The 23,935-nt window shown below is 43.5% G+C and overlaps 1 protein-coding gene across 3 annotated transcripts in view; it reads left to right on the forward strand.

Annotated features, from left to right (window-relative positions):
* Positions 1-23,935, forward strand: part of LOC110493150 (voltage-dependent calcium channel subunit alpha-2/delta-4) — a 96,872-nt gene that overhangs the window by 9,465 nt on the left and 63,472 nt on the right. For all 3 annotated transcript variants that reach the window (XR_016487562.1, XM_021567396.3, XM_036952286.2), the window contains exons 3-14: positions 476-592; positions 792-851; positions 1,121-1,283; positions 1,557-1,688; positions 1,958-2,018; positions 15,013-15,163; positions 15,443-15,517; positions 17,103-17,192; positions 17,329-17,442; positions 17,672-17,884; positions 18,499-18,576; positions 18,879-19,034. Coding sequence is in view for 2 of the 3 variants with exons in the window: in XM_021567396.3 (XP_021423071.3) it covers positions 476-592; positions 792-851; positions 1,121-1,283; positions 1,557-1,688; positions 1,958-2,018; positions 15,013-15,163; positions 15,443-15,517; positions 17,103-17,192; positions 17,329-17,442; positions 17,672-17,884; positions 18,499-18,576; positions 18,879-19,034 (1,410 nt within the window). In the remaining variant the exon portion in view is untranslated. The remainder of the gene's footprint in view (positions 1-475; positions 593-791; positions 852-1,120; positions 1,284-1,556; positions 1,689-1,957; positions 2,019-15,012; positions 15,164-15,442; positions 15,518-17,102; positions 17,193-17,328; positions 17,443-17,671; positions 17,885-18,498; positions 18,577-18,878; positions 19,035-23,935) is intronic.

Below are 23,935 nucleotides of genomic sequence, written 5' to 3' on the forward strand. Positions count from 1 at the left end.
ATTCCTGACATTATGATGACCATTGTGTACTCATTGTCCCTGTGAATTGCCAGAGGAAAAATACCTGTATCTAGCATAGCTGAATTCTCTCCCCAACAGAGCTATTCAGTCATGACTCCTCTAATAGCTTCAGAATACACAGTATGACGCTTTCACCCTTCAGTATATGGCTTGCTTGGATTAATTAGGATTAGTGAGTGACTTAATCGAGTAATTACAAGATACAAGTAAAGTCAGAGAGCTCTGTTTCATCTTCAAATGGCTTTACCTAATGGCTCACACTTAGCTCTCTGAATCAATCAGGCCCAAGAGAGAATGATACGTGCCGAGAGAATGATACGTGCCACGTTAGCATGGCAATGCTGCAATTGGAGATGAATTTCATTTCCTGTACAAATAACGAAACCAGATGATCAAATATGACATATCAGACAAACTTACAGACATGGTTGAACATCTCCCTTGTTCTTTTCAGAAATTCAGAGATGTAGAGTCCATTATCAAGATAGTGGACATCGATGGGAGAGCCCAAGTGAGGGACTTTTCAGAGGACATAGAGAGAATGCTGGGGTCCAAGATGAAGTCTGTTAAGGTGAGTACAAAGGTCAGATACAAGCCACACACACGTTAGATCCCCTCGCAGACCAGAATTTGCCATTGGACCATCTGTTGATGTCCCCTGCTGTTATACACTCTTTGCAATATGAGAGTAGCCACCCCCAGAACTTTAACCATGAGTATTGTGGTTTGCAAAACTTATTTAAATTAATATATCTTTATTTTCTCCTCAGCGGTTGGCTGAGTCTGCGGAGGATGCAGATTTGTACCACGAGTTCAACAAAACTCTACAGGTTTGTCATTCTGTCTGTGGGAATGTGAGGTCTCAGATTTATCAAAGTAATGCTACTATGAGTATCAGAAAGCTGTTCTACAGTACCACAATAGAGATAATGAAATGTCTAACTATCATGCACATGTTGATGACCACAAAAACACACAATGCCATGATAAGAAGCTCGTTTCTGATAGAATATACACTGCTAACTTACTCAACTTCCAATCACATTTGATGAATTTGAATGCAACTCTTCCACCTACCTCGTGCTTCTTCCTTCTCCAGTTTGACTACTATAACTCCATGCTGGTGAACACAATGGATGACGATGGTAACTTCATAGAGCTGGGTGGGGAGTTTCCTCTGGAGGAGAATGAGCATTTCAACAACATCCCAGTCAACACAATGCAGAGTGACGTACAGGTCCCCACCAATGTCTACAACAAAGGTGTGTGGTGTGTGTGGTGAAGTTGAAACAGGCCATTTGCAGGCCCTTGGATCCAAATCCTCACTTGATGCCCTTGGATGCAAATCCTAATTTATATATGCACATAACACATATTTTTTACATAAATCACACATTGAATTCAACAAGAGATTATGTAAGAACATTGGATTAGGTGTGGCGTAGTCCACCTTTAACGTGAAAGGTATTGCTATATGTGATGTTACACTTTCCATCTCACTCATTTGCTGCTCTCTCTATCTCCCATGTGTAAAGATCCCTACATCCTCAATGGAATCTACATGTCGGAAGCTTTGAATGACGTGTTCGCCAATAACTTCAAGAAAGACCCCACCCTCACCTGGCAGTACTTTGGCAGCTCCTCGGGTTTCTTCAGAATCTACCCTGGTAAAGGACGAGGCAGATGTCCACACAATGCTGATGTCATACGCCCACAGCTCCATACAACTGATAGCATAAATCAGCACAGAATTATGTTTAAATCTAGAATAGAACATTTCAGAAAAGATAGCACAGCAAAACATAAAAACATACTAGTATACATAAATCATGTCAACACTCTCTAATGATGTAAATTGCAGTGGTGTTGTAGAATTTAAATGGATGCCATGATGTTTGCTGACTGTGGAGTTTGTTTGACTGTATCATTTATACAGGTATCAAATGGACTCCAGATTCAAATGGTGTGGCTGCTTTTGACTGCAGGAACCGTAACTGGTAAGCTACTATCTCTGCATTTAGTAGTGTCTAGGGTGGCCTTGACTTTGACCAGAGTAGGAAACTGACAGGTATCAAGGTGACAAGAGTAAGAGTAAGAGTTAAGACACTAATACTGTGACCTCTTATACCCTTAGACTACCCTTATGGAAGCAACACATGATTTCACATGTTGAAAATCACATTATTGTGATTATTGTGAAAACATTATTGTTTTGCACATGTGAAGTCATGTAAAACCATGTGTTTTTGGAACATTTCACATGTGATATTTCACATGAAGTTTCACGTGGATTTTACATGTGAAACCATGTGTTTTTGAAATGCTTGTGATGATATTTCATATGAAGTTTCACATGTGATGCCCTGCAAACAAAATTTTGATGTGATGATACACACACACAGTGGTTTAAACATAGTGTTTCCAACTTACATATTTGACATACAGTGCTTTCAGAAAGGATTCAAACCCCTTGACATTTTGTTACGTTACAGCCTTCTTCTAACATGTATTAAATCATTTTTCTCTCCTCATCATTCTGCCCACAATATGAGACTCAAAATTGAGCTCAGGTACATTATGTTTCCACTGATCATCCCTGAGATGTTTCTACAAATTGATTGGAGTCCACCTGTAGTAAATTCAATTGATTGGACATGATTTGGAAAGGCAAACACCTGTAAGGTCCCACAGTTGACAGTGCATGTCAGAGCAAAAAACCAAGCCATGAGGTCAAAGGAATTGTCTGTAGAGCGCCGAGACAGGATTGTGTCAAGGCACTGATCTAGGTATGGGTACCAAAACATTTCTGCAGAATTGAAGGTCCCCAAAGAACACAGTGGCCTCCATCATTCATAAATGAAAGAAGTTTGGAAACACCAAGACTCTTCCTAGAGCTGGCCGCCCAGCCAAACTGAGCAATCGGGAGAGAAGGGCCTTGGTCAGGGAGGTGACAAAGAACCCGATGGTCACTCTGACAGAGCACCAGAGTTCCTCTGTGGAGATGGAAGAACCTTCTCTGCAGCACTCCAGCAAGCAATAAGATCTTTATGGTAGAGTGACCAGACGGAAGTCACTCCTTATTAAAAGGCACATGACAGCCCGCTTGGAGTTTACCAACAGGCACTTAAAGGACTCAGACCATAAGAAACAAGATTCTCTGGTCTGATGAAACCAAGATTGAACTCATTGCCAAGCATCACATCTGGAAGAGACCTAGCACCATTCCTACAGTAAAGCATGCTGATGGCAGCATCATGCTGTGGGGATGTTTTTCAGCGGCAGGGACTGGGAGACTAGTCAGGATTGGGGGAAGTATAAACGGAGCAAAGTACAGAGAGATCCTTGCTCTAGAGCACTCAAGACCTCAGACTGGGGCAAATGTTCACCTTTCAACAGGACAATGACCCTAAGCACACAGCCAAGACAACACAGAAGTGGCTTTGGGACAAGTCTCAGTGGCCCAGCCAGAGTCCAGACTTGAACCCAATCAAACATCTCTGGAGAGACCTGAAAATAGCTTTGCAGTGACGCTTCCCATCCAAGTTGACAGAGCTTGAGTGGATCTGCAGAGAAGAGTGGGAGATACTCCCCAAATACATGTGTGCCAAGCTTGTAGCTTCATACCCAAGAAGACTCTAGGCTGTAATCTCTGCCTAAGGTGCATCAACACAGTACTTATGTTAATGTGTTATTTCATTATGTCATTTTTTTATACATTTGCCAAAATAACAAAACAACCTGTTTATGCTTTTCATTACGGGGTATTGATTGTGGATTGATGAGGTTTTTTACTTTTTTTAAATCCATTTTAGAATAAGGCTGTAACGTAACAAAAAGTGGAAAAGTCAAGTGGTCTGAATACTTTCCGAATGCACTGTACATGACTACATTGTGTATGTTTATTAATACAGTAATTATTATGATTCAACATGTTTGTATCTGGGATTTTAACTCATAGCCTCTTGGTTCACTGCATTATGATCTTCCTACTACGCCATCATGTCTATGTCAGTAACAGATTTCACCTGTATTCCTACACTTGGGACTTCAAAGTAAATTTATTTGCTAAAAATAGACGTAAGAAAAACAAATATATTTATCATATTGATTCAGCAGTAACATTAAAACGTAATAATTTATCAACATTAATCAACTTTAATCAACATTACTGAACTATACAGAAAACCCTCAAATTGCTGATATAAGTCAATTAAATTGCAATTGGCACTGCAGAGATGTATTGTAGGTAAGGAATGTTTAGGGGAATGCTACAAACTATGTGAAAGAGCAGAAGGATTCGCGTACCTCAAATCCAGCGGTTGTGTGTTAAAATCCCAGGTAGGGAAATATTTTAGCTTAACAATGATAACACATGGAATTGCACATTTGATCAAATGTGAAGTGCTCCAAAAGCACGTTTCACGTGTGAAATGTTATACGTGATGTCTTTAAAAATATGTATTTTTTAAAATGTTTTCACATGATTTTAGTTGTGAAATGTCACATGTGAAGTGTTCCAAAATAAACCAGCTTCAGTCTGACTGCTAAAACAAATAATGCAGGGAGTTGGTGTTTCATTTAAACTTTGTTGGCAAGTAAACATGTTTCAATAAAAATAGATTAGTCTGTCAATATAGCAATTAAGTAGACATGGCTTATATTTTTTTCTGGAGACCCGGTTGTTTACACAGCAGGATCCAGGAACAGTTATGGCAATGTATGACATATATACAGCATAAGAAAAATATACTACTAACGCTTATATATAAATACAACAGTTCTACAAAAGGAATACTTGCATGTGGTGTGTTTGGGTAGTGCCGTGAGTTCGGAGTCACTTTTATACAAGGAGAGATTGCTGTTATGGGACCTTTCACATCGCCTCTTGAGATTCAACTTCTTTTTATCAAACGGTATTGTCTGTGAGAGAAAGACTAAAACTTAGTTACACATTCATGGGCAATCGTTGTGTACTCTCTGTACTGTAGCAACATGGTGTAGAATATGAGACATCTCACAGACACATGTTAGCTAGCTAGCTACAACACACAGGTATAGTTAACTCCAAGACTGATAAAGACAAAGTCATTCCTGTACTCTCCGCCATCATAATCAAAACAATTCTCCAGTTTTTCTCCAAATGAAAAGGCACTGAGGCTAGCTAGGCTTGATAGCTAGCTATAACGTTAGACTACAGTATATTTTAGATATAGCAAATACACAGCTAGCTAGCTAAACTTGGCTAGCTTGCCTTTTAGAGGTACTAGCAAGCCCCGTTATGGCCGAATCGATCACCAAATTGTGCTGTACTGAACAACACTGCCTTGTGTAAAAAGAGAGCTTATATTGCTAGCTAGCTACTGACAGCAAAACAACTTACTAATTTGTCATTTGCTCGCCTGAGTGCTGGTCTATCTGGTCTAGGCTGCTGCCGCTGCTTGCTGGTCTCGCAATTATTTTTCTCGTGGTCTCAACTCCTTTTAAGTGTATCCCGGCTCAAATAAATAGGGCTGTATGTTACTATGTAAAAGAACATAAAAACATGTTTTGTTCCTCCAGCTCTTCTTGGAAAGAGGAATCATCAGAAGCAGCCATTGTAGCTAATTATTTAGCAATTTTCTGTGAACCTGTAAACTACAACCGCTCCATTTTGAAAAGCCTGCCTTCAACGGTGGAAACAAGGAAGTAGGGCTGCAGTCTTTACAAAGCCAGGGGAAATTAGTGAACCTAGATATAGAAGGTTACATATTTAACCACAGTTATGTGAGCTATATGGATCACTCCAATATATTGGTATCACTCCCTGGCAGAGGGATGAATCTGAGGTGAGGATTTAAAGATTTACTCCCGTGTACACCTGTGTCACGGCTGAGGTCCGCCCCTATATATAGACCCCAAGGCCGCAACACACGTTCTCTAGCACTGTAGGCACCTCTAGCACTGTAGAGGATTGGAGTGATCCATATAGCTCACATAACCGTGGTTACATATGTAACCTTTGTTATGTTTCACTATATTGGATCACTCCAATATATTGGTATACCCATACCAGATGTAGTCGATGCTAGAGGGACCTGGCCAGCCAGCGGATAAGACGCAGGGGCCGTCAATGTGGAAGGGGCACCCAGGACCGCCGAACCAACCGCAGAGGGAAGTGCCACATTTACCGGATATTACCAAGCAAAGGTGCAAGAGGAAGCCCAGCTGGCCGCAGCACAGATATCAGGAGGAGCACAACTCTCAGTAAAGCCCAGGACGCAGCCACACCTCGTGCCACCACAGAACCCAGCACTGGCCTGCCAGCCAGCCAGAATGCTGTCGTAATCGTGTCGACGATCCAGCGAAAGAACATCTGCTTTGATAACCCAGCTCCCAGGACTCTCTCACCATAGCAGACAAAGAGCTGGTCTGTTGTTCTCGCTGACCGTATCCGGAACCCCGTTCCGCTAGCGGGACCCCTCGCCAACAGCCAATGAAATTGCAGGGTGCCAAATCAATCAACAGAAATCTCAATTTTAAAGATAAACTTCTCCTTAATCCAACCACAGTGTCCGATTTCAAAAAGCCTTTTTGGCGAAAGCACAACCTGTTAGGTCAGCAACCAGTCACAGAAAGCATACAGCCATTTTCCAACCAAAGAGAGGAGTCACAAAAAGCAGAAATAGAGATAAAATGAATCACTAACATTTGATATTCTTCATCAGATGACACTCCCGGGACAACATGTTACACAATACTTGTATGTTGTGTTTAATCAAGTTCATATTTATATCCAAAAACCTCAGTTTACATTTGGCTTTGCCTCCAAAACATTTGCACAGAGCCACATCAATTTACAGAAATACTCATAATAAACTTTGATAAAAGATACAAGTATTATGCACAGGCAGTTTACTCTGGGCATTCTTTTCATCCAAACGTGAAAATGCTGCCCCCTATCCCAAATAGGATATACTCCTCCCACCCGGGTCCATCCAATAGCACTCAGAACTTACTGAAAGAGCATGGAGCTCTCCCACCCACTTCATGGAAGTAGTCGCAACCAAGAAAGCCACCTTCATAGAGAGGTGATTCAGGGAGGCAGACTCCAACGGTTTGAAAGGCGGCTTTGCCAAAGCTGCCAAGACCACATCCAGATCCCAGCTCACCATTGAGCGAGTCCTAGCTGGACGCAGGCGATGAACCGCCTTCATAAACCTGGAGACCAAGGGATGGCATCCCACTGGCCTGTCCATGGCAGGCAGATATAATACCCTCTCAGTGTAGAGGCTGCCAAACCCTCATCGAATTGAGACTGCAGGTATTGGACGACCAGCTGCACCCAGCATGACTCGGGCACAACCTCAATACCAGTGCACCAAGAGCAAAACAACCGCCAGAACAACTGGTATGCCACTGTTGTGGCCGGTGACATTGCGCTCTGAATAGTGTTCATTAACCCCTCCTGTAGTCCTAACATGGACCTTTGGTGCCGTTCAGCAGCCAAGCCCACAGACTGAGGCAGTGCGGTCTCGGATGCCATAGAGTTCTGCCGGCCTGAGACAGCAGATCGGGTCTCGTGGGCCGTTGCCAAGATGTCCCAGACAACAGGGATAGGATAAGGCTGAACCAGGGTCATCTGGACCAGTATGGGGCCACAAGCAGCAGACGATACTCCTGATCCTGTCTCGCAAGGCCTAAATCAGGGGAAGAGGAAGGAATGCATAAAGCTCCAGCCCTGGCCAATCGTTAGCCAGAGCATCCAAGCCCAGAGGCCCTGGTGGCTCCGACATGGAGTTCCACAGAGGGCAGCGTGCATTGTCCAGGGAGGCAAACAGGTCCACTTGCACCCTCCCGAACTTGTCCCACAGATGCTGCACCACTTGGGGATGTAGGTTCCAGTCCCAAGGTGGCGGGCCTTCCCTTGAGAGCATATCTGCTGCCACATTCAGGATGTCAGGTACGTGCGCTGCACGTAGAGACGCTAGTTGTCCCCGAGCCCAGAGAAAGAGCTCCCGTGCCATAAGATGGAGGCGGTGGGACCTCAGTCCACCCTGATGGTTGATGTAAGCAACCATTGTGGTGTTCTCCATTCTCACCAGGACATGTCTTCCCTTCAGTTGTGGAAGGAAAAATCGCAGGGCCAGCAGTACAGCTCGGAGCTCTAGTGTATTGATGTGCCTTCCACTCCAAGGGGGGTAGCCATCCGCCACTGGCCGACCTGCTCTTGGTCACACCCCCCACCGATCTGGGAGGCATCTGTGCTGTCCAGCTCCCGGCGGCACATCCTCAGCATCTCCACCTCACCTGAGAGAAAGGAGTGACAGCGCCACCTCAACAATGCCCTGAGGAACTGGGCGGTCACCCGCAGCTAGCGCTTCGGGTGCAGCAGGTGGGAGTTGAACCACCATTGAAGATTGGCTGATTGATGACAAATCAGCCAATCGTCCAGTTAATTGAGAATCAACAATCCTCGGGACGTGAGAGGTCCCAGGACAGCGTCCATCGCACTTTGTGTGCGGGGTGCCAACGAGGGGCCTAGGGGAAGAATCATGAGTTCGTAAGCCGTCCCTTCGAAAGCGAATCGGAGGTACTGCCAATGAGCTGTGTGAACAGGAACATGAAAGTATGCATCCCTCAGGTCCAGCGTCACAAACCACTGGTCCCTGAGTACGGCCTGCAACATGTGGTCTGGGGACAGCATGTGGAAACTCAGTACCTTCAAGTACCCATTTAGGTTGCGGAGGTCCAGAATCGGTCAAAACCCTCCATCTCTTTTGGGACCACAAAATAAGTGGAGTAGAACCCACCTAGCCATTCTGATGTTTCGATCCTGCGCATGGCACCCTTGTCCAGGAGTGAGAAGCTCTCCAGCCACAGGGTTTTCTTCAGGAGGTTGGCCTACTTGGTGACATGAAAGCCCCTGAAGGACGGGGGCTGGCACCGGAATTGGAGTCGGTACCCCTCAAGCATTATGGACAACACTCAGGGGGACTCCTTTGGGAGAAGTGGCCGTGGCCGGGGAAGGGTGTGTCAGGGGTCCTGCAATGGCCCGCTTCTCCTCTAGCGACTCGAGCGCCTGGGTCCCCCAGGCACGTCCCTATGGCGGTGATGGTTGACAGGTTGCTGCTCCCCCGCACACTGTGCCCCTCCCCGCTGTCGTCCCTCAGCACAATGCAATGGGGTAGGAGAGGGACCCCACCGTCGTTCGGGTGCAGGTGGGTGGCGACGGTCCGTCTGCCTTGGACCTGAGGCCTGAGGAGGCGGCATGAACCGTCTCAGGGTCTGCTTGTCCCTACAAAACTTATCAGTCTGCTCCAGAATGTAATCAACCCCTGGGCCAAACATCTGCCCTGGGGTGATGGGGAGAGTGACTAACGTGCTCTGGAGAGCAGCTGTCAGATGGGATTGGGCCAGCCAGAGAAGTAACCACCTGCGCCATGGCCCGTTCGTTGGTGTGGGGCACATTACTCTGGAGCGACGAAAGCAGGCGAGACACCTCCATCGCTTCCCGGAGGAGCTCCTCTTTGCCCTCCTGCAGCCGGGGAAACAGAGTCTGCAGGTAGGCCTGCAGCAGCATAGCCATGTTGATAAGGCGGCCAAGAGAGCAGAGGGAGCCATGTGTGGCTTTTAAGTCTGCATCAAAGACTCTGGGTCCCGGCTTCAGTTGCGGGTTCTGCCCTATGATCTCCCAGTCCGGGTGGACCATGGCAGCTATCATGGTGTCCATGATCGGGTACTCATGGGAGGCAGAGTGTAATGCTAACGAAATGCAAGTATGACAAACCACGGGCGGAAGATACAGATCAACCACACACAGCGAGTGGAGCACTCAAGAGAAGGGGCTGGCTATGTGGCCAGCTGCTCCAAGATGCAAACAGCCAGTGAGTATAATTCCACGCAAGATATTACACTTACCAGTGATTTAACAAGCAAACTTCAGGAAGTTTATACCTCAAACTATATGGACTTCCGCCGAGAAAATGAAAGAGAACGTGTGTCGAGGCCAGGGGGTCTATATATAGGGGCGGACCCCAGCCGTGACACAGGTGTACACAGGAGTAAATCTGTAAATCCTCACCTCGTATGTATCCCTCCGCCGCGGAGGGATACCAATCTATAGGAGTGATCCATATTGTGAAACATAACGTGCAGTGTCCTGGCAGATAGGAACATTGTTGAGACAAGTCCAATGCCTCTATTGAACAAGGTAGACCATATCTACTCGCTGCTAGCATGATCGTGCAATTGACGAAACACAAAGGCCACAATAATTGCTACAAAACATGACTCGTCATAGACAGCTAAAGCGCATAATTGTATTATTACATTTTTTTAAATAATATTTTATATTTCTTTTTGTACTACACAAAAACATACATAGCCAAAAACAATAGACAACTCAACAATTACAGACAGAAATTCCAACAAACATTAATGACTTCACAATTGCTCAGACCCACATGGTCCCACCATCCTGCCATCTCACAATAAAACATTTTAATTTCTCATTCCCTGCACATCACCTGTGCTTACAGTACTTCATGCCATATAGCTTCTAACTGCACTATTCTGCTTCTCTCTGTAGCCCACATTTTTCTATATTTAGAAAATAATCCTTTTGATTCATCCACTGACTTAACGATGGAGGGTTATTTGAGTTACAGTTTTCAAGCAAATGTTTGTTCAAAATGATTGACAACCCATTGGATCTTTCACCGCACCCTCATATGCCATATCTTGAAATATGCAAATAGACAGATTAAAAGTGCATTTAAACTCAGCAAAAAAATAAACGTCCCTTTTTTAGGACCCTGTCTTTCAAAGATCATTTGTAAAAAAAGGGGTTTAAACACTGTTTCCCATGCTTGTTCAATGAACAATAAACAGTTAATGAACATGCACCTGTGGAACAGCCGTTAAGACAGTAACAGCTTACTGTAGGCAATTAAGGTCACAGTTATGAAAACTTAGGACACTAATGAGGCCTTTCAATTGACTCTGAAAAACACCAAAAGAAAGATGCCCAGCGTCCCTGCTCATCTGTGTAAACGTGCCTTATGCATACTGCAAGGAGGCATGAGGACTGCAGATGTGGTCAGGGAAATAAATTGCAATGTCCGTACTGTGAGACGCCTAAGACAGCGCTACAGAGAGACAGGACGGACAGCTGATGGTCATCGCAGTGTCAGACCACGTGTAACAACACCTGCACTGGATCGGTACATCAGAACATCACACCTGCTGGACAGGACCAGGATGGCAACAACAACTGCCCGAGTTACACTAGGAACGCACAATCCCTCCATCAGTGCTCAGACTGTCCGCAATAGGCTAAGATAAGCTGGACTGAGGGCTTGTAGGCCTGTTGTAAGGCAGGTCCTCACCAGACATCACCAGCAACAACCTTGCATATGGGCACAAACCCACCGTCGCTGGGCCAGACAGGACTGGCAAAAAGTGTTCTTCTCTGACGAGTCGCGGTTCTATCTCACCAGGGGTGATGGTCAGATTCACGTTTATCGTCGAAGAAATTAGCATTACACCGAGGCCTATACTCTGGAGCGGGATCGATTTGGAGGTGGAGGGTCCGTCATGGTCTAGGGCGGTGTGTCACAGCATCATCGGACTGAGCTTGTTGTCATTGCAGGCAATCTCAACCATCTCAATGTTACAGGGAAGACATCCTCCTCCCTCATGTGGTACCCTTCCTGCAGGCTTATCCTGTCATGACCCTCCAGCATGACAATGCCACCAGCCATACTGCTCAATCTGTGCGTGATTTCCTGCAAGACCGGAATGTCAGTGTTCTGCCATGGCCAGCGAAGAGCCCGGATCTCAATCCCATTGAGCACGTCTGGGATCTGTTGGATCGGAGGGTGAGGGCTAGGGCCATTCCCCCCAGAAATGTCCGGGAACTTGCAGGTGCCTTGGTGGAATAGTGGGGTAACATCTCACAGCAAGAACTGGCAAATCTGGGGCAGTCCATGAGGAGGAGATGCACTGCAGTACTTAATGCAGCTGGTGGCCACACCAGATACTGACTGTTACTTTTGGTTTTGACCCCCCTTTGTTCAGGGACACATGATTCCATTTCTGTGAGTCACATGTCTGTGGTACCTGTTCAGTTTATGTCTCCGTTGTTGAATCTTGTTATATTCATACAAATATTTACACATGTTAAGTTTGCTGAAAATGAACAAAGCTGACAGTAAGAGGACGTTTCTTTTTTTCTAGAGTTTATATTGTAAAACCCTCTCATCATTCATAATTATTATTATTATTACAGGGATACTGGAAAAACACTCCAAATAGTGTCTGACGGTGAAGTTTCCCTTTAGTCTTCATGAACAGAACACATTAAATGGGATGACATTCCGTAGCTGAAAAGCCACGCCTGCAATTTTCTGATAGGCTACAGCTGTTACAGTATGCTGCCAATTAGCAATTGATGTGCAGGTTGTCAACAGAGGAGTCAGTTTTGGCACAGTATGCTACTGGCAAGATTGCTAGTGGCAGCAAGTGTTTCCAGTTAAGAAATGACAATTTGCCATCAGTTTACTGGAAAATGCACAATAACCTCTTCACAGTACAGCTCATTACTGACATATTCTTGTACAAAGGTGTAGCGTGTTGTTTTTCCATGTATATGTGTTTATGTGAAATCTATACGCAAGTTTTATTCTCGTTTAGTTGCATCATTTATTTACTTTTTGCTACTTAAATTTTTTTAAATTGAGTTTGACTTCACTACAGCATTCATACTACCTTACTTTACTTAGCCAGAGGAAAGAGAGTATATAGTGCCATGGATGTATTGCTCTAATGTGGTAGGTCCTGGGATTTGGCCATGTATTATTGGATTATTGTACATGTATATTGATTTACTGTCTCAAGCAGAGGCAAGCATTAGTCCCCTATCACTTCTGTTGGGCCTTGGGGTCTCCTAGACCTGTGGTAAACAGAATTTACCACAGATGGACTCCAATCAAGTTGTAAAAACATCTCAAGGATGGTCAATGAAAACAGGATGCACCTGAGCTCTTTTTCAAGTGTCATAGCAAAGGGTCTGCTTTGTCATAATGGGGTATTGTGTGTAGCTTGATGAGGGAAAAATGTATGTAGTCAATTTTAGAATAAGGCTGTAACATAACAAAATGTGGAAAAAGTTAAGGGGTCTGAATACTTTCTGAAGGCACTGTATATATAAAGGCAAAACTTTTAAAGGAGGAACCACTGTAAGTGAATTTGTCCCAATACTTTTGGTCCCCTAAAATGGGGAGACTATGAACAAAAAGTGCTGTTATTTCTAAACAGTTAACCCGATATGGATGAAAATACCTTCAATTTAAAGCTGACAGTCTGAACATTAACCTCATAGTCATTTTATCATTTCAAACCTAAAGTACTGGAGTACAGAGACAATACAACAAAACGTGTCACTGTCCAAATACTTTTGGAGCTCATACATCATTACAATGATGGTAAAAACTTGGAGAAATGTTGGGATCAAATGGGTTGAAAACTTCCTAAAAGTCACAGAGGGTGCACGGAAGGACATGTCAAAATGCTGCATTTTGGCACTTAAGCAAATCTTTATTTATATAAAAATATAAGATTTATTGAATTCTCCATGGCTGCGTTTTGACAACCAGCCCAATTCTGATATTTTGTTCACTAATTGGTATTTTGTCTGTAATATCTTTTTCGGTATGTGTTCGGAATCCATTGGCATCGGCTAATGGGGATCCTAATAAAATCCTCCCAATGTGATGAAAACATCAGCTCTGAAATAGAGCTGATGTGAAAAGATCTGATGTGATTGGTCAAAATAATTGGGCTGCCCATGTGGTCTATGTTAAAGGGCACTTCCATTAATTATTTAGAGTCTAAGAGGTTGGGGGAGGGGGGGCTAAGTTGACATGATATTTTTGTAAGATGGTCATACTATGGATCATATAGCTAATTAATTAAGAATTTTAGGACCCCTTTAGGCATAAAAATTATACATACAGTTTATTTTTGATAAAATATTGATTTTGACCTTTACTACTAAAAACCCATAGAAACACATTGAATAGCACATTCATAAATAGCAAAATGGACAGTCAAAAAAGGCTTTGAAGTGTCTGTCCTAAATCTAGGAGATGTACATACTACACATATTTAACCCCTTTTTCTGGGTAAGCACAAAACTACCTTCCTACTTCCTGTTTTTTTGTTTTTTTTACCAATACCAGTTACCTTCAGACATCTCCTGTAGGGGATGTAGAGCAAAACAGAGAACACCATCGTATTCGTGAGAATCTCCCCTTTCCACAGTGGGATCCCATTAGTTTGCAGCCCAAAAGGTTCGGAAGCTACAGTACCAAACAGAAGATGGCACATTGACGGTACCGCAAAAGAACACCGTCATGCTCGTGAGAGTCTTCCCTTTTCCATTGAGTTTTTGGGATGTCTCCATGGTCTGAAAAACACCGCTCTAACTGCCAGCTTTCACCACAGATGGGGAAGTGCGTGGATTGAGACGCATCCAACGCAAAAAAAAAAAGATGGATTTTGATGGGGATTCTTTTGCTGTGTCATTTAGATTGACACACCGGTGCGTCAGTCGACTCGAACAGACTTCGGAATTATATATCGATTCACAACTTCTACTGAAAACATCAAAGGGCTCACATGTTGTGGAATGACCCTGATAGGTTTTAGGTAGCATATGGCTGCCCTCCCTATCTTTCCTCTCAGTTGAAAGGTGTCCTGGGACCTGAGCTGCCCCTGGTTTTCAGATACTGTGGTTGCGATGTTATACAGTGCCTATACTGCAGGCCTAGCTTTATATTTAATTGTCAGTTGTTATGTAACGGGTTGTGAATTTTATGGGGAGAGTATTTTCATGAAGCAGTGTAAAAGAGAGATCGAGCCCACTCCCTGTACCACAAAATCTGTAGCGGTGGTAGAACCCTCTCATACACCATAGAGTTACAGTCCTGTTTCTCTCCCCCTGTCCCCCAGGTATATTCAGGCTGCCACCTCACCAAAGGACATTATCATTGTGGTGGACATCAGTGGCAGTATGAAAGGCTTGAAGATGACCATTGCCAAACACACCATCAACACCATCCTGGACACGCTGGGGGAGAACGACTTTGTCAACGTCATTGCTGTGAGTCAACCCTCCACTCAGCACCAATGGCCATGCACTCTCAAACAGTGTCTTCTGATTTCGGTGGATTGAAATGTGAAAGATTCACCCCCATCCTCAGTTGATCTTTGTTTGACCAAGACAACACCATTGCACCATCACACCTATACACGTTACCCTTTATAGCACAATACTGTTGCATTGCATCACTGTTACAGCACACTGTTGCCAGGACTACAGGCTGACTTGACAAGACCGGTGCTAACGCCAACCCTGCCTTGTCATCTTTTCTCCTCACAGTACACTGACTACGTGCGCTACGTAGAGCCCTGCTTCCAAGGCACTCTGGTGCAGGCTGATTTGGACAACCGTGAGGTAAGTCCCTTATCTGCATCAGGTAAACTGTGGACCTAAGCCACGGAGCCCTTACCTCTCAGCAGGGCTCTAGCAACTCAAAGTGTTCCATTATGACATTACACCCCTATGGAGGGAGAAGAGTGAGTGTCCCCCTTGGCTGCCAGGCATGCTTCTGGGCTAGGTGTGGCATAGTTGGCTCCACCTCTTGGCCTAGGTCCTACTTCTTGCATCAGACCAGTGTGGACCAGAGAGCATTCCAGGTCAGCTGTCACTCACAACAACCATCAGCCTACTGTAGATAATATATATATATATATATATATATATATATATACACGGTATATTCTGTATGCAGAACACACAATTAGATAGGATACAGAATTATAATGTACTGTGTGCATAAAATGTATTGATAAATCACTCCATGCGATTTTAGCTTGCAGGATTTGTGCGTAGGTAGTGCAATGTGTGAGTGGTAGAACCTCCTAAAAAAGTTATATTTAATCTGTCAATCAATCACTCTCTGCCCATATACTGTACCATAGCAATAAACGTATAGTAAAATGAGTGAAGGCTGGGCAGGCAGTGGGGCAGGCAGTGGGGCAGGCAGACAGGCAGACAGGCAGGCAGACAGGCAGACAGGCCCGTTGACTTTGCGCTTGGGGCTGATCGTTTTATGGGCAGACACTTTAAACACTTTTCATGTTTTTCTGGGTTTTAAATGTGCTCCTACATCCTACAACCAGATCTTCTCAGGAACATTTTGGAAGCCTCTGGCACGTTAATGGGTATGACCTCAGGAATGAGGTACGCACTATGGTTACCCTTAGGACCTAGACGAATTACTCTCTCTTGTTAAGGTTAATCATGCCTGTGTAGTTACCAGGTGTGTTAAGTAAACAAATGTACAGTAATACACATTTCCTTATTTGCATTATAATTTTTCGTTAATCAATCAATGGATCAAAAACCATTGGACTAGTGTATTTAATAAAATTGTCACAGAGTGATTAATAGCCAGCAACCAGAGACAGCAAACAGGTCATATTGGCCATAAAAAAAACTCCCTTGGTATACAGTCAACTGGACTGGTTTATTTGACCTTACAATGTCCTGTCTCGTCCTGTCTTTCTCTGTGCTGTCTTGTCCTGTCCTGTGTTGTGCTGTGCTGCATAATTGATAATTATTATTTGACCCTGCTAGTCATCTATGAACATTTGAACATCTTGGCCATGTTCTGTTATAATCTCCACCCTGCACAGTCAGAAGAGGACTGGCCACCCCTCATATCATGGTTCCTCTCTAGGTTTCTTCCTAGGTTCTGGCCTTTCTAGGGAGTTTTTCCTAGCCACCGTGCTTCTACGCCTGTATTGCTTTCTGTTTGGGGTTTTAGGCTGGGTTTCTGTCAACACTTTGTGACATCAGCTGATGTTCAGCTGATGTAAGAAGTGCTTAATAAATCAATTTGATTGATTGATAATTGTCTGTACTTCACGTTGCATTCTCACCATAAAAAGTGCTGACTCTCTCTCTCTCTCTCTCTCTCTCTCTCTCTCTCTCTCTCTCTCTCTCTCTCTCTCTCTCTCTCTCTTTCACTATCCAGCATTTTAAGGTGCTGGTGGACGACCTGCATGTGAAGGGAGAGGGTAAAGTTGCGAAGGCCATGAAGGAATCGTTCAAAATCTTGAACGAGGTTTGCCTCCAGCACACACACACACACAAACACACACACACAATCACATACATAACAACCCCCCACACAAACATACTTCCACACAAATGCTATTGGCCCAGTATCAGTTCTTCCTCTGTGTGGTGCTTCCTCCCAGGCAGCGACCAAGGGCCAAGGCAGCCTGTGCAACCAGGCCATCATGCTGATCACAGATGGAGCCATGGAGGACTTCAAGGACGTGTTTGAAGAGTTCAACTGGCCTGATCGCAGGGTACTGTAGGGCAAAACTACTATTTACTCTATATGAATAACTACACACCAACTTGACCTACAGAAATACCTATTTGCAGTACTCTACTTCTCTATTTCCCTACTGACCCAGAAAATCTAGATCTATAATAGAGGACATTACTCTAACCGCCTTTACAATGTAACCTGTTCATTATTTACTCAATGAACTTACTGAATTGGATATCAGTCTCCAAAACTGTCTCTTTCAGGTGCGGCTCTTCACTTACCTTATAGGCAGAGAGATGACCTTTGCAGACAACACCAAGTGGATAGCCTGCAACAATAAGGGTTACTACACACACATCTCCACTCTGGCTGACGTACAGGAGAATGTCATGGAGTACCTTCATGTCTTGAGTCGACCAATGGTCATCAATCACAATCATGACATCATCTGGACGGAGGCCTACATGGACTCTGTGGTGAGTACGGCAGCTGTACTTACCCAGTGTGCTTTGCCTAATAACTACTGTATTTCCCACAGAACTGCACTTTTTGTGCTTCAAAGGCAAAGCATTGTTGTTGCATTTGATTTAACCTCATGATTGTCACCTCACATTGTCCTGTTTGAAAGTCAACTGTCTGCTGTATTCTCATGGGTGCTGCCAGTTACAGTACATTCGTTTATTCATTCTGTGTAACTGTGTTGTTCATGAGTCCTCCCTATGTGTGCCTTCTGTCCTGCTACTGCGCTCATTCTCTCATCTCACCGCACCTCTTTCACCGGACCTGACACTCACTCACTCACACTGACAGCTGCCCAATACAAAGGAGGTAAAAGAGACCAGCCACTGTGGGAAATAAAGCTTGTCTAATAGTGAAGCTCTTGCAGTGCAGTCTTTGTGGTAATATTGAATGCATTCTCCCAAGCTTAAGATAGGCCACCTACAACTGCAACGATATGGCACCCTCTAGTGCAGCGATTTGTTATTGCAGGTATTAGTAGTGAACATGTAGTAGTAGTACCAGAACCAGCAGCTCTTTGATTTGGTTTAGGATTAACAAAAGATCCTTAATGTTGCCATTTCTCCTTCAGCTCTTTGCCACAAAGGCTCAAAGTTTACTTCTCATGACCTCCGTGGCAATGCCTGTCTTCAGCAAGAAGAAAGAGACGGTCAGTGGACTAAAAACTTTTGCTAGAATTCAAATGTATTTTAAACGTAGGCATGGTGGTAATCAAAGTAACAACAGTAGAATTTGTCATTGTAGTCTCATGCACCAGACACTTGTTCCCCAATAGCCTGGGGACAAGGTCACAACTGTTGTAAAGTACAGCTATAAAATGTATGTTTTACATGTTTGAACCAGATTAAGCAGCTCTCTGTGTGTACCATACAGCAGTGTTGCAGTGACACTTTGCAGTAGTTGTTGGCATTATGAGTGTTATAAACCCATCTCTCCCCCTTTCTCCTCCAGCTGTCCCATGGGATTCTGCTGGGTGTGGTGGGTTCTGACATCCCCCTGCTGGAGGTCATGAAGCTGGCTCCCAGATATAGGCTGGGTCCACATGGTTACGCCTTCCTCATCACCAACAACGGTTACATCCTGGCACACCCTGACCTGCGACCTCTTGTGAGTTCAGCTGCTGTAGAGCTTGTGCTTGTTTCTGACTATAGTCACTACCATAGTATTACAGTCACTACTAATACTACTACAGTCCCTATATCTACGACTATAGACATGACTGCAGTCACCAGTACTGCTACCACAGTAAAAACTACTACAACTCTAACCTGGGCTCAAATCAAATCCTTCAAGTACTTGTTTCAGGCTACCTGAGAGTGATAGTGGGTCTATTATGTTTAACAATTTTCACAAACTTTTACACGGTTGCTTTTTTCCCATTTTTAATATAGATAATATCGATTTGATGTTGTAGAATTCAGAGACACAGAACGAAAGCAGGGGAAAAAGATAAATCACAATGGGAAAGGAAAGACACATCATTGAGCAGTATAATGCGAGAGAGTCAACTCCGCAACATCCTGAAACATACAGTGGCCAATAGCATTCACATGAGCACATGAGCACACACTTCAAACATGCAACCTTATTAAAAGCACATATAGGATGTTTTTCCCAAACATATCCAGTGGAACATAGCACTCACATAAACACTTATATCTGTATTATGATATAAGTGTATAAGATGTAACTCCTAAACCCTCCTCATCCTCCTCCTGAACACTCTCTCTCCACCTGTCTCCATTGTTTTACACAGAACTCTTGGTTACAGATCATGTTGACAATAGAGTTGATGAACGGTGCCACCATGAGCAACACCATCATTGTGACATGCAGGATACTCCCTTGCTGATTGATGGAAAGGGAAATGACACAGTTTGCTCTTGTAGTGTGGGTGCCCTGGTTCACCTGGTATGCGAGGTTGTGGAGAGTACACAGGATACACGGTAGCTACTACAGTGAAATAATACCATGCTATTGTTTGAGGAGAGTGCACAGTTATGAACTTGAAAATGTATTAATAAACCAAATTTGGTACATTTGGGCAGTCTTGATACAACATTTTGAACAGAAACTCAATGGTTCATTGAATCAGTCTATAACTTTGCACATACACTGCTGCCATCTAGTGGCCAAATTCTGAATATGCGCTAAACCTGGAATATTACATTTTGGGCTTTCAAAGACGATGGAACACATTTTTTAAATAAACACATGTTTTTTCTTTGTTTTATCTTTTACCAGATCTAATGTGTTATATTCTCCTACATAAATTTCACATTTTCACAAACGTCAAAGTGTTTCCTTTCAAATGATATCAAGAATATGCATAGGCAGTTAGATTTGGGTATGTCATTTGGGTATGTCAATATGAAAAAAAGGGTCCGATCCTTAAGAGGAACCTTGGTGAATTGAGCATGTCAACACTTCTTACAAAAACAAGTAATGATGAAGTCAATCTCCCCTCCACTTTGAACCATGAGAGATTTGCATGCATATTATTGTTAGTTCTCCGTGTACATTTAAGGGACAGCCGTGCTGCACTGTTCAAAGCCAATTGTAATTTTCCGAGGTCCTTCTTTGTGGCACCTGACCACATGACTGAACAGTAGTCCAGGTGCGTCAAAACTAGAGCCTGTAGGACCTGCCTTGTTGAAATTGTTGTTAAAAAGGCAGAGAATCACTCTATTATTGACAGACTTCTTCCCATCTTAGCTACTGTTGTATCAACATGTTTTGACCATGACATTTCACAATCCAGGGTTACTACAAGCAGTTTAGTCACCTCAACTTACTCAATTTTCACATGATTTATTACACGATTTAGTTGAGCTTTATGGTTTAGTAAATGATTTGTCCCTGAATCAATGCTTTTAGTGCTTTTATTTTTGAAATATTTAGGACTAACTTATTCCCTGCCACCCATTCTGAAACTAACTGCAGCTCTTTGTTAAGTGGTGGTTAAGCGGTGATTTCACTCGCTGTAGTAGCTGATGTATATAGTATTGAGTCATCCACATACGTAGCCACACTAGCTTTACTGAAGGCCAGTGGCATGTCATTAGTAAAGATTGAAAAAGGTAAGGGGCCTAGACAGCTGCCCTGAGGAATTCCTGATTCTACCTGGATTATGTTGGAGAGCCTTCCATTAAAGAACACCCTTTGTATTCTGTTAGACAGGAAACTCTTTATCCACAATATAGCAGGGGGTGTAAAGACATAACACATACATTTTTCCATTAGCAGACTATGATTGATAATGTCAAAAGCCACACTGAAGTCTAACAAAACAGCTCCCACAATCTTTTTATCATCAATTTATCTCAGCCACTTATCAGTCATTTGTGTAAGTGCTGTGCTTGTTGAATGTCCTTCCCTATACGTGTGCTGAATGTCTGTTGTCAATTTGTTTACAGTAAAATAGCATTGTATCTGGTCAAACACAATTTTTTCCAAAAGTTTACTAAGGGCTGGTAACAGGTTGATTGGTCGGCTATTTGAGCCAGTAAAGGGAGCTTTACTATTCTTGGGTAGCGGAATTACTTTTGCTTCCCTCCAAGCCTGAGCGGACACACTTTCTAGTAGGCTTAGATTGAACATATGGAAAATAGGATTGGCCATATCGTCCTCTATTATTCTCAGTAATTTTCCATCCAAAGTTGTCAGACGCTCGGGGTTAGGTTTGGGCCGCGGAGCTCCGACCGCCAACCTGAACCGGATTGAGAAGGTGAGCCTGGGCACCCGGCCACACTCCATTCACTTTGACTACGACCTCAGATCAGACGAGACAACCCGCTGAATTTAAGCATATTACTAAGCGGAGGAAAAGAAACTAACCAGGATTCCCTCAGTAGCGGCGAGTGAAGAGGGAAGAGCCCAGCGCCAAATCCCTGTCCGTCCGGCGGGCACGGGAAATGTGGCATATAGAAGACCGCTTTGCCTGGTGTCGATCGGGGGCTTGAGTCCTTCTGATTGAGGCTCAGCCCGTGGACGGTGTGAGGCCGGTAACGGCCCCCGTCGCGCCGGGTTCCGGTCTTCTCGGAGTCGGGTTGCCTGGGAATGCAGCCCAAAGCGGGTGGTAAACTCCATCTAAGGCTAAATACGGGCACGAGATTGTCATTGTTTGATTGTCATTGTTGATAGACAACAATCGTTTTTTCACTTCTTCAACACTCACTTTACGTAATTCAAAATGAATCTGCTCGTCTTTCATAATTTGATCAGTTATACTTGGATGTGTAGTGTCAATGTTTGTTGCTGTCATGTCTTGCCTACGTTTGCTAATCTTGCCAATGAACAATCATTAAAGTAATTGCCAATATCAGTGGGTTTTGTGATGAATGAGCCATCTGATTCAATGAATGGTGGAGCTGAGTTTGCCTTTTTGCCCAAAATTTCATTTTCGGTTCTCCAAAGCTTTTTACTATCTTTCTTCAATTAATCTCTCTTTGTTTCATAGTATAGTTTGTTACAGTAATTTTATTAATGGGTGCATGCTTATTAGTAACTGGTATAAGCAATTTCATAAACGTGTCAAGTGAAGTATCTGGTTGCTTCTCATAACACACCACATATCAACAAATATTCTTTACATCAACAACATAGGAATCACTAGAAAACGTATTGTATGACCTCTTATACACCATATTAGGCCCAGCCTTTGGAACTTTAGTTTTCCTATATATGGCTACTACAGTGGCAAGAAAAATGATGTGAACCCTTTTGAAATACCTGGATGTCTGCATAAATTGGTCATCAAATTGGATCTGATCTTCATCTAGGTCACAACAATAGACAAACAGTCTGCAGTTTCTGGAGTTTCTGGATCAGACCTACACAACGATCAAGAGGAATTTTGGACCATTCCTCTTTAAAAAACTGTTTCAATTCAGCAATATTCTTGGGATGTCTGGTGTGAACCACTCTCTTGAGGTCATGCCACAGTATCTCAATAGGGTTGAAGTCAGGACTCTGACTGGGCCACCACAGAAGGCGTATTTTCTTCTGTTGAAGCCATTCTGTTGTTGATTTACTTCGGTGTTTTAGGTCATTGTCTTGTTGCATCACCCAACTTCTGTTGAGCTTCAATTGGAGGACAGATAGCTTAACATTCTCCTGCAAAATGTCTTCATAAACTTGGCAATTCATTTTTCCATCGATGATAGCAAGCTGTCCATGCTCTGAGGCAGCAAAGCACCCCCAAACCATGATGCTCCCTCCACTATACTTTACAGTTGGGATAAGGTTGAGATGTTGGTGTGCTGTGCCTTTTTTTCTCCACATATAGTATTGCGTGTCCCATCCAAACAACTCAACTGTAGTTTCATCTGTCCACAGAATATTTTGCCAGTAGCACTGTGGAACATCCAGGTGCACTTATGCAAACTTCAGACATGTTTATTTTTGGACAGCAGGGGCTTCTTCCGTGGTGTCCTCCCATGAACACCATTCTTGTTTAGTGTTTTAAATATCGTAGACTCGTCAACAGAGATGTTAGGATGTTCCAGAGATTTCTTTAAGTCTTCAGCTAACACTCTAGGATTCTTCTTAACCTCATTGAGCATTCTGCGCTGTGCTCTTGCAGTCATCTTTGCAGGACGGCCACTCCTAGGGAGAGTAGCAACAGTGCTGAACTTTCTCCATTTGTAGACAATTTGTCTAACCATGGACTGATGAACATCAATGCTTTTAGAGATAATTTTGTAACCCTTTCCAGCTTTATGCAAGTAATCAATTCTTAATCTTAGGTCTTCTGAGATCTATTTTGTTCGAGGCGTGATTCACATCAGGCAATGCTTCTTGTGAATAGCAAACTCAAATTTTGTGAGTGTTTTTTATCGGACAAGGCAGCCTAACCAACATCTCCAATCTCATCTCACTGACTCCAGGTTAGCCAACTTAAATGATGTATTCAACATAGACAAGAAAATGCCTTTGGCATTTCTGTCTTTCTATAGATGTTTTAACCATGTATTGCTACCACTGTATCATAAAATCTATGATCTAAG

This window comes from Oncorhynchus mykiss, chromosome 2 (assembly GCF_057628025.1).
Source record: "Oncorhynchus mykiss isolate SJ-2025 chromosome 2, ASM5762802v1, whole genome shotgun sequence".
NCBI lineage: Eukaryota > Metazoa > Chordata > Actinopteri > Salmoniformes > Salmonidae > Oncorhynchus > Oncorhynchus mykiss.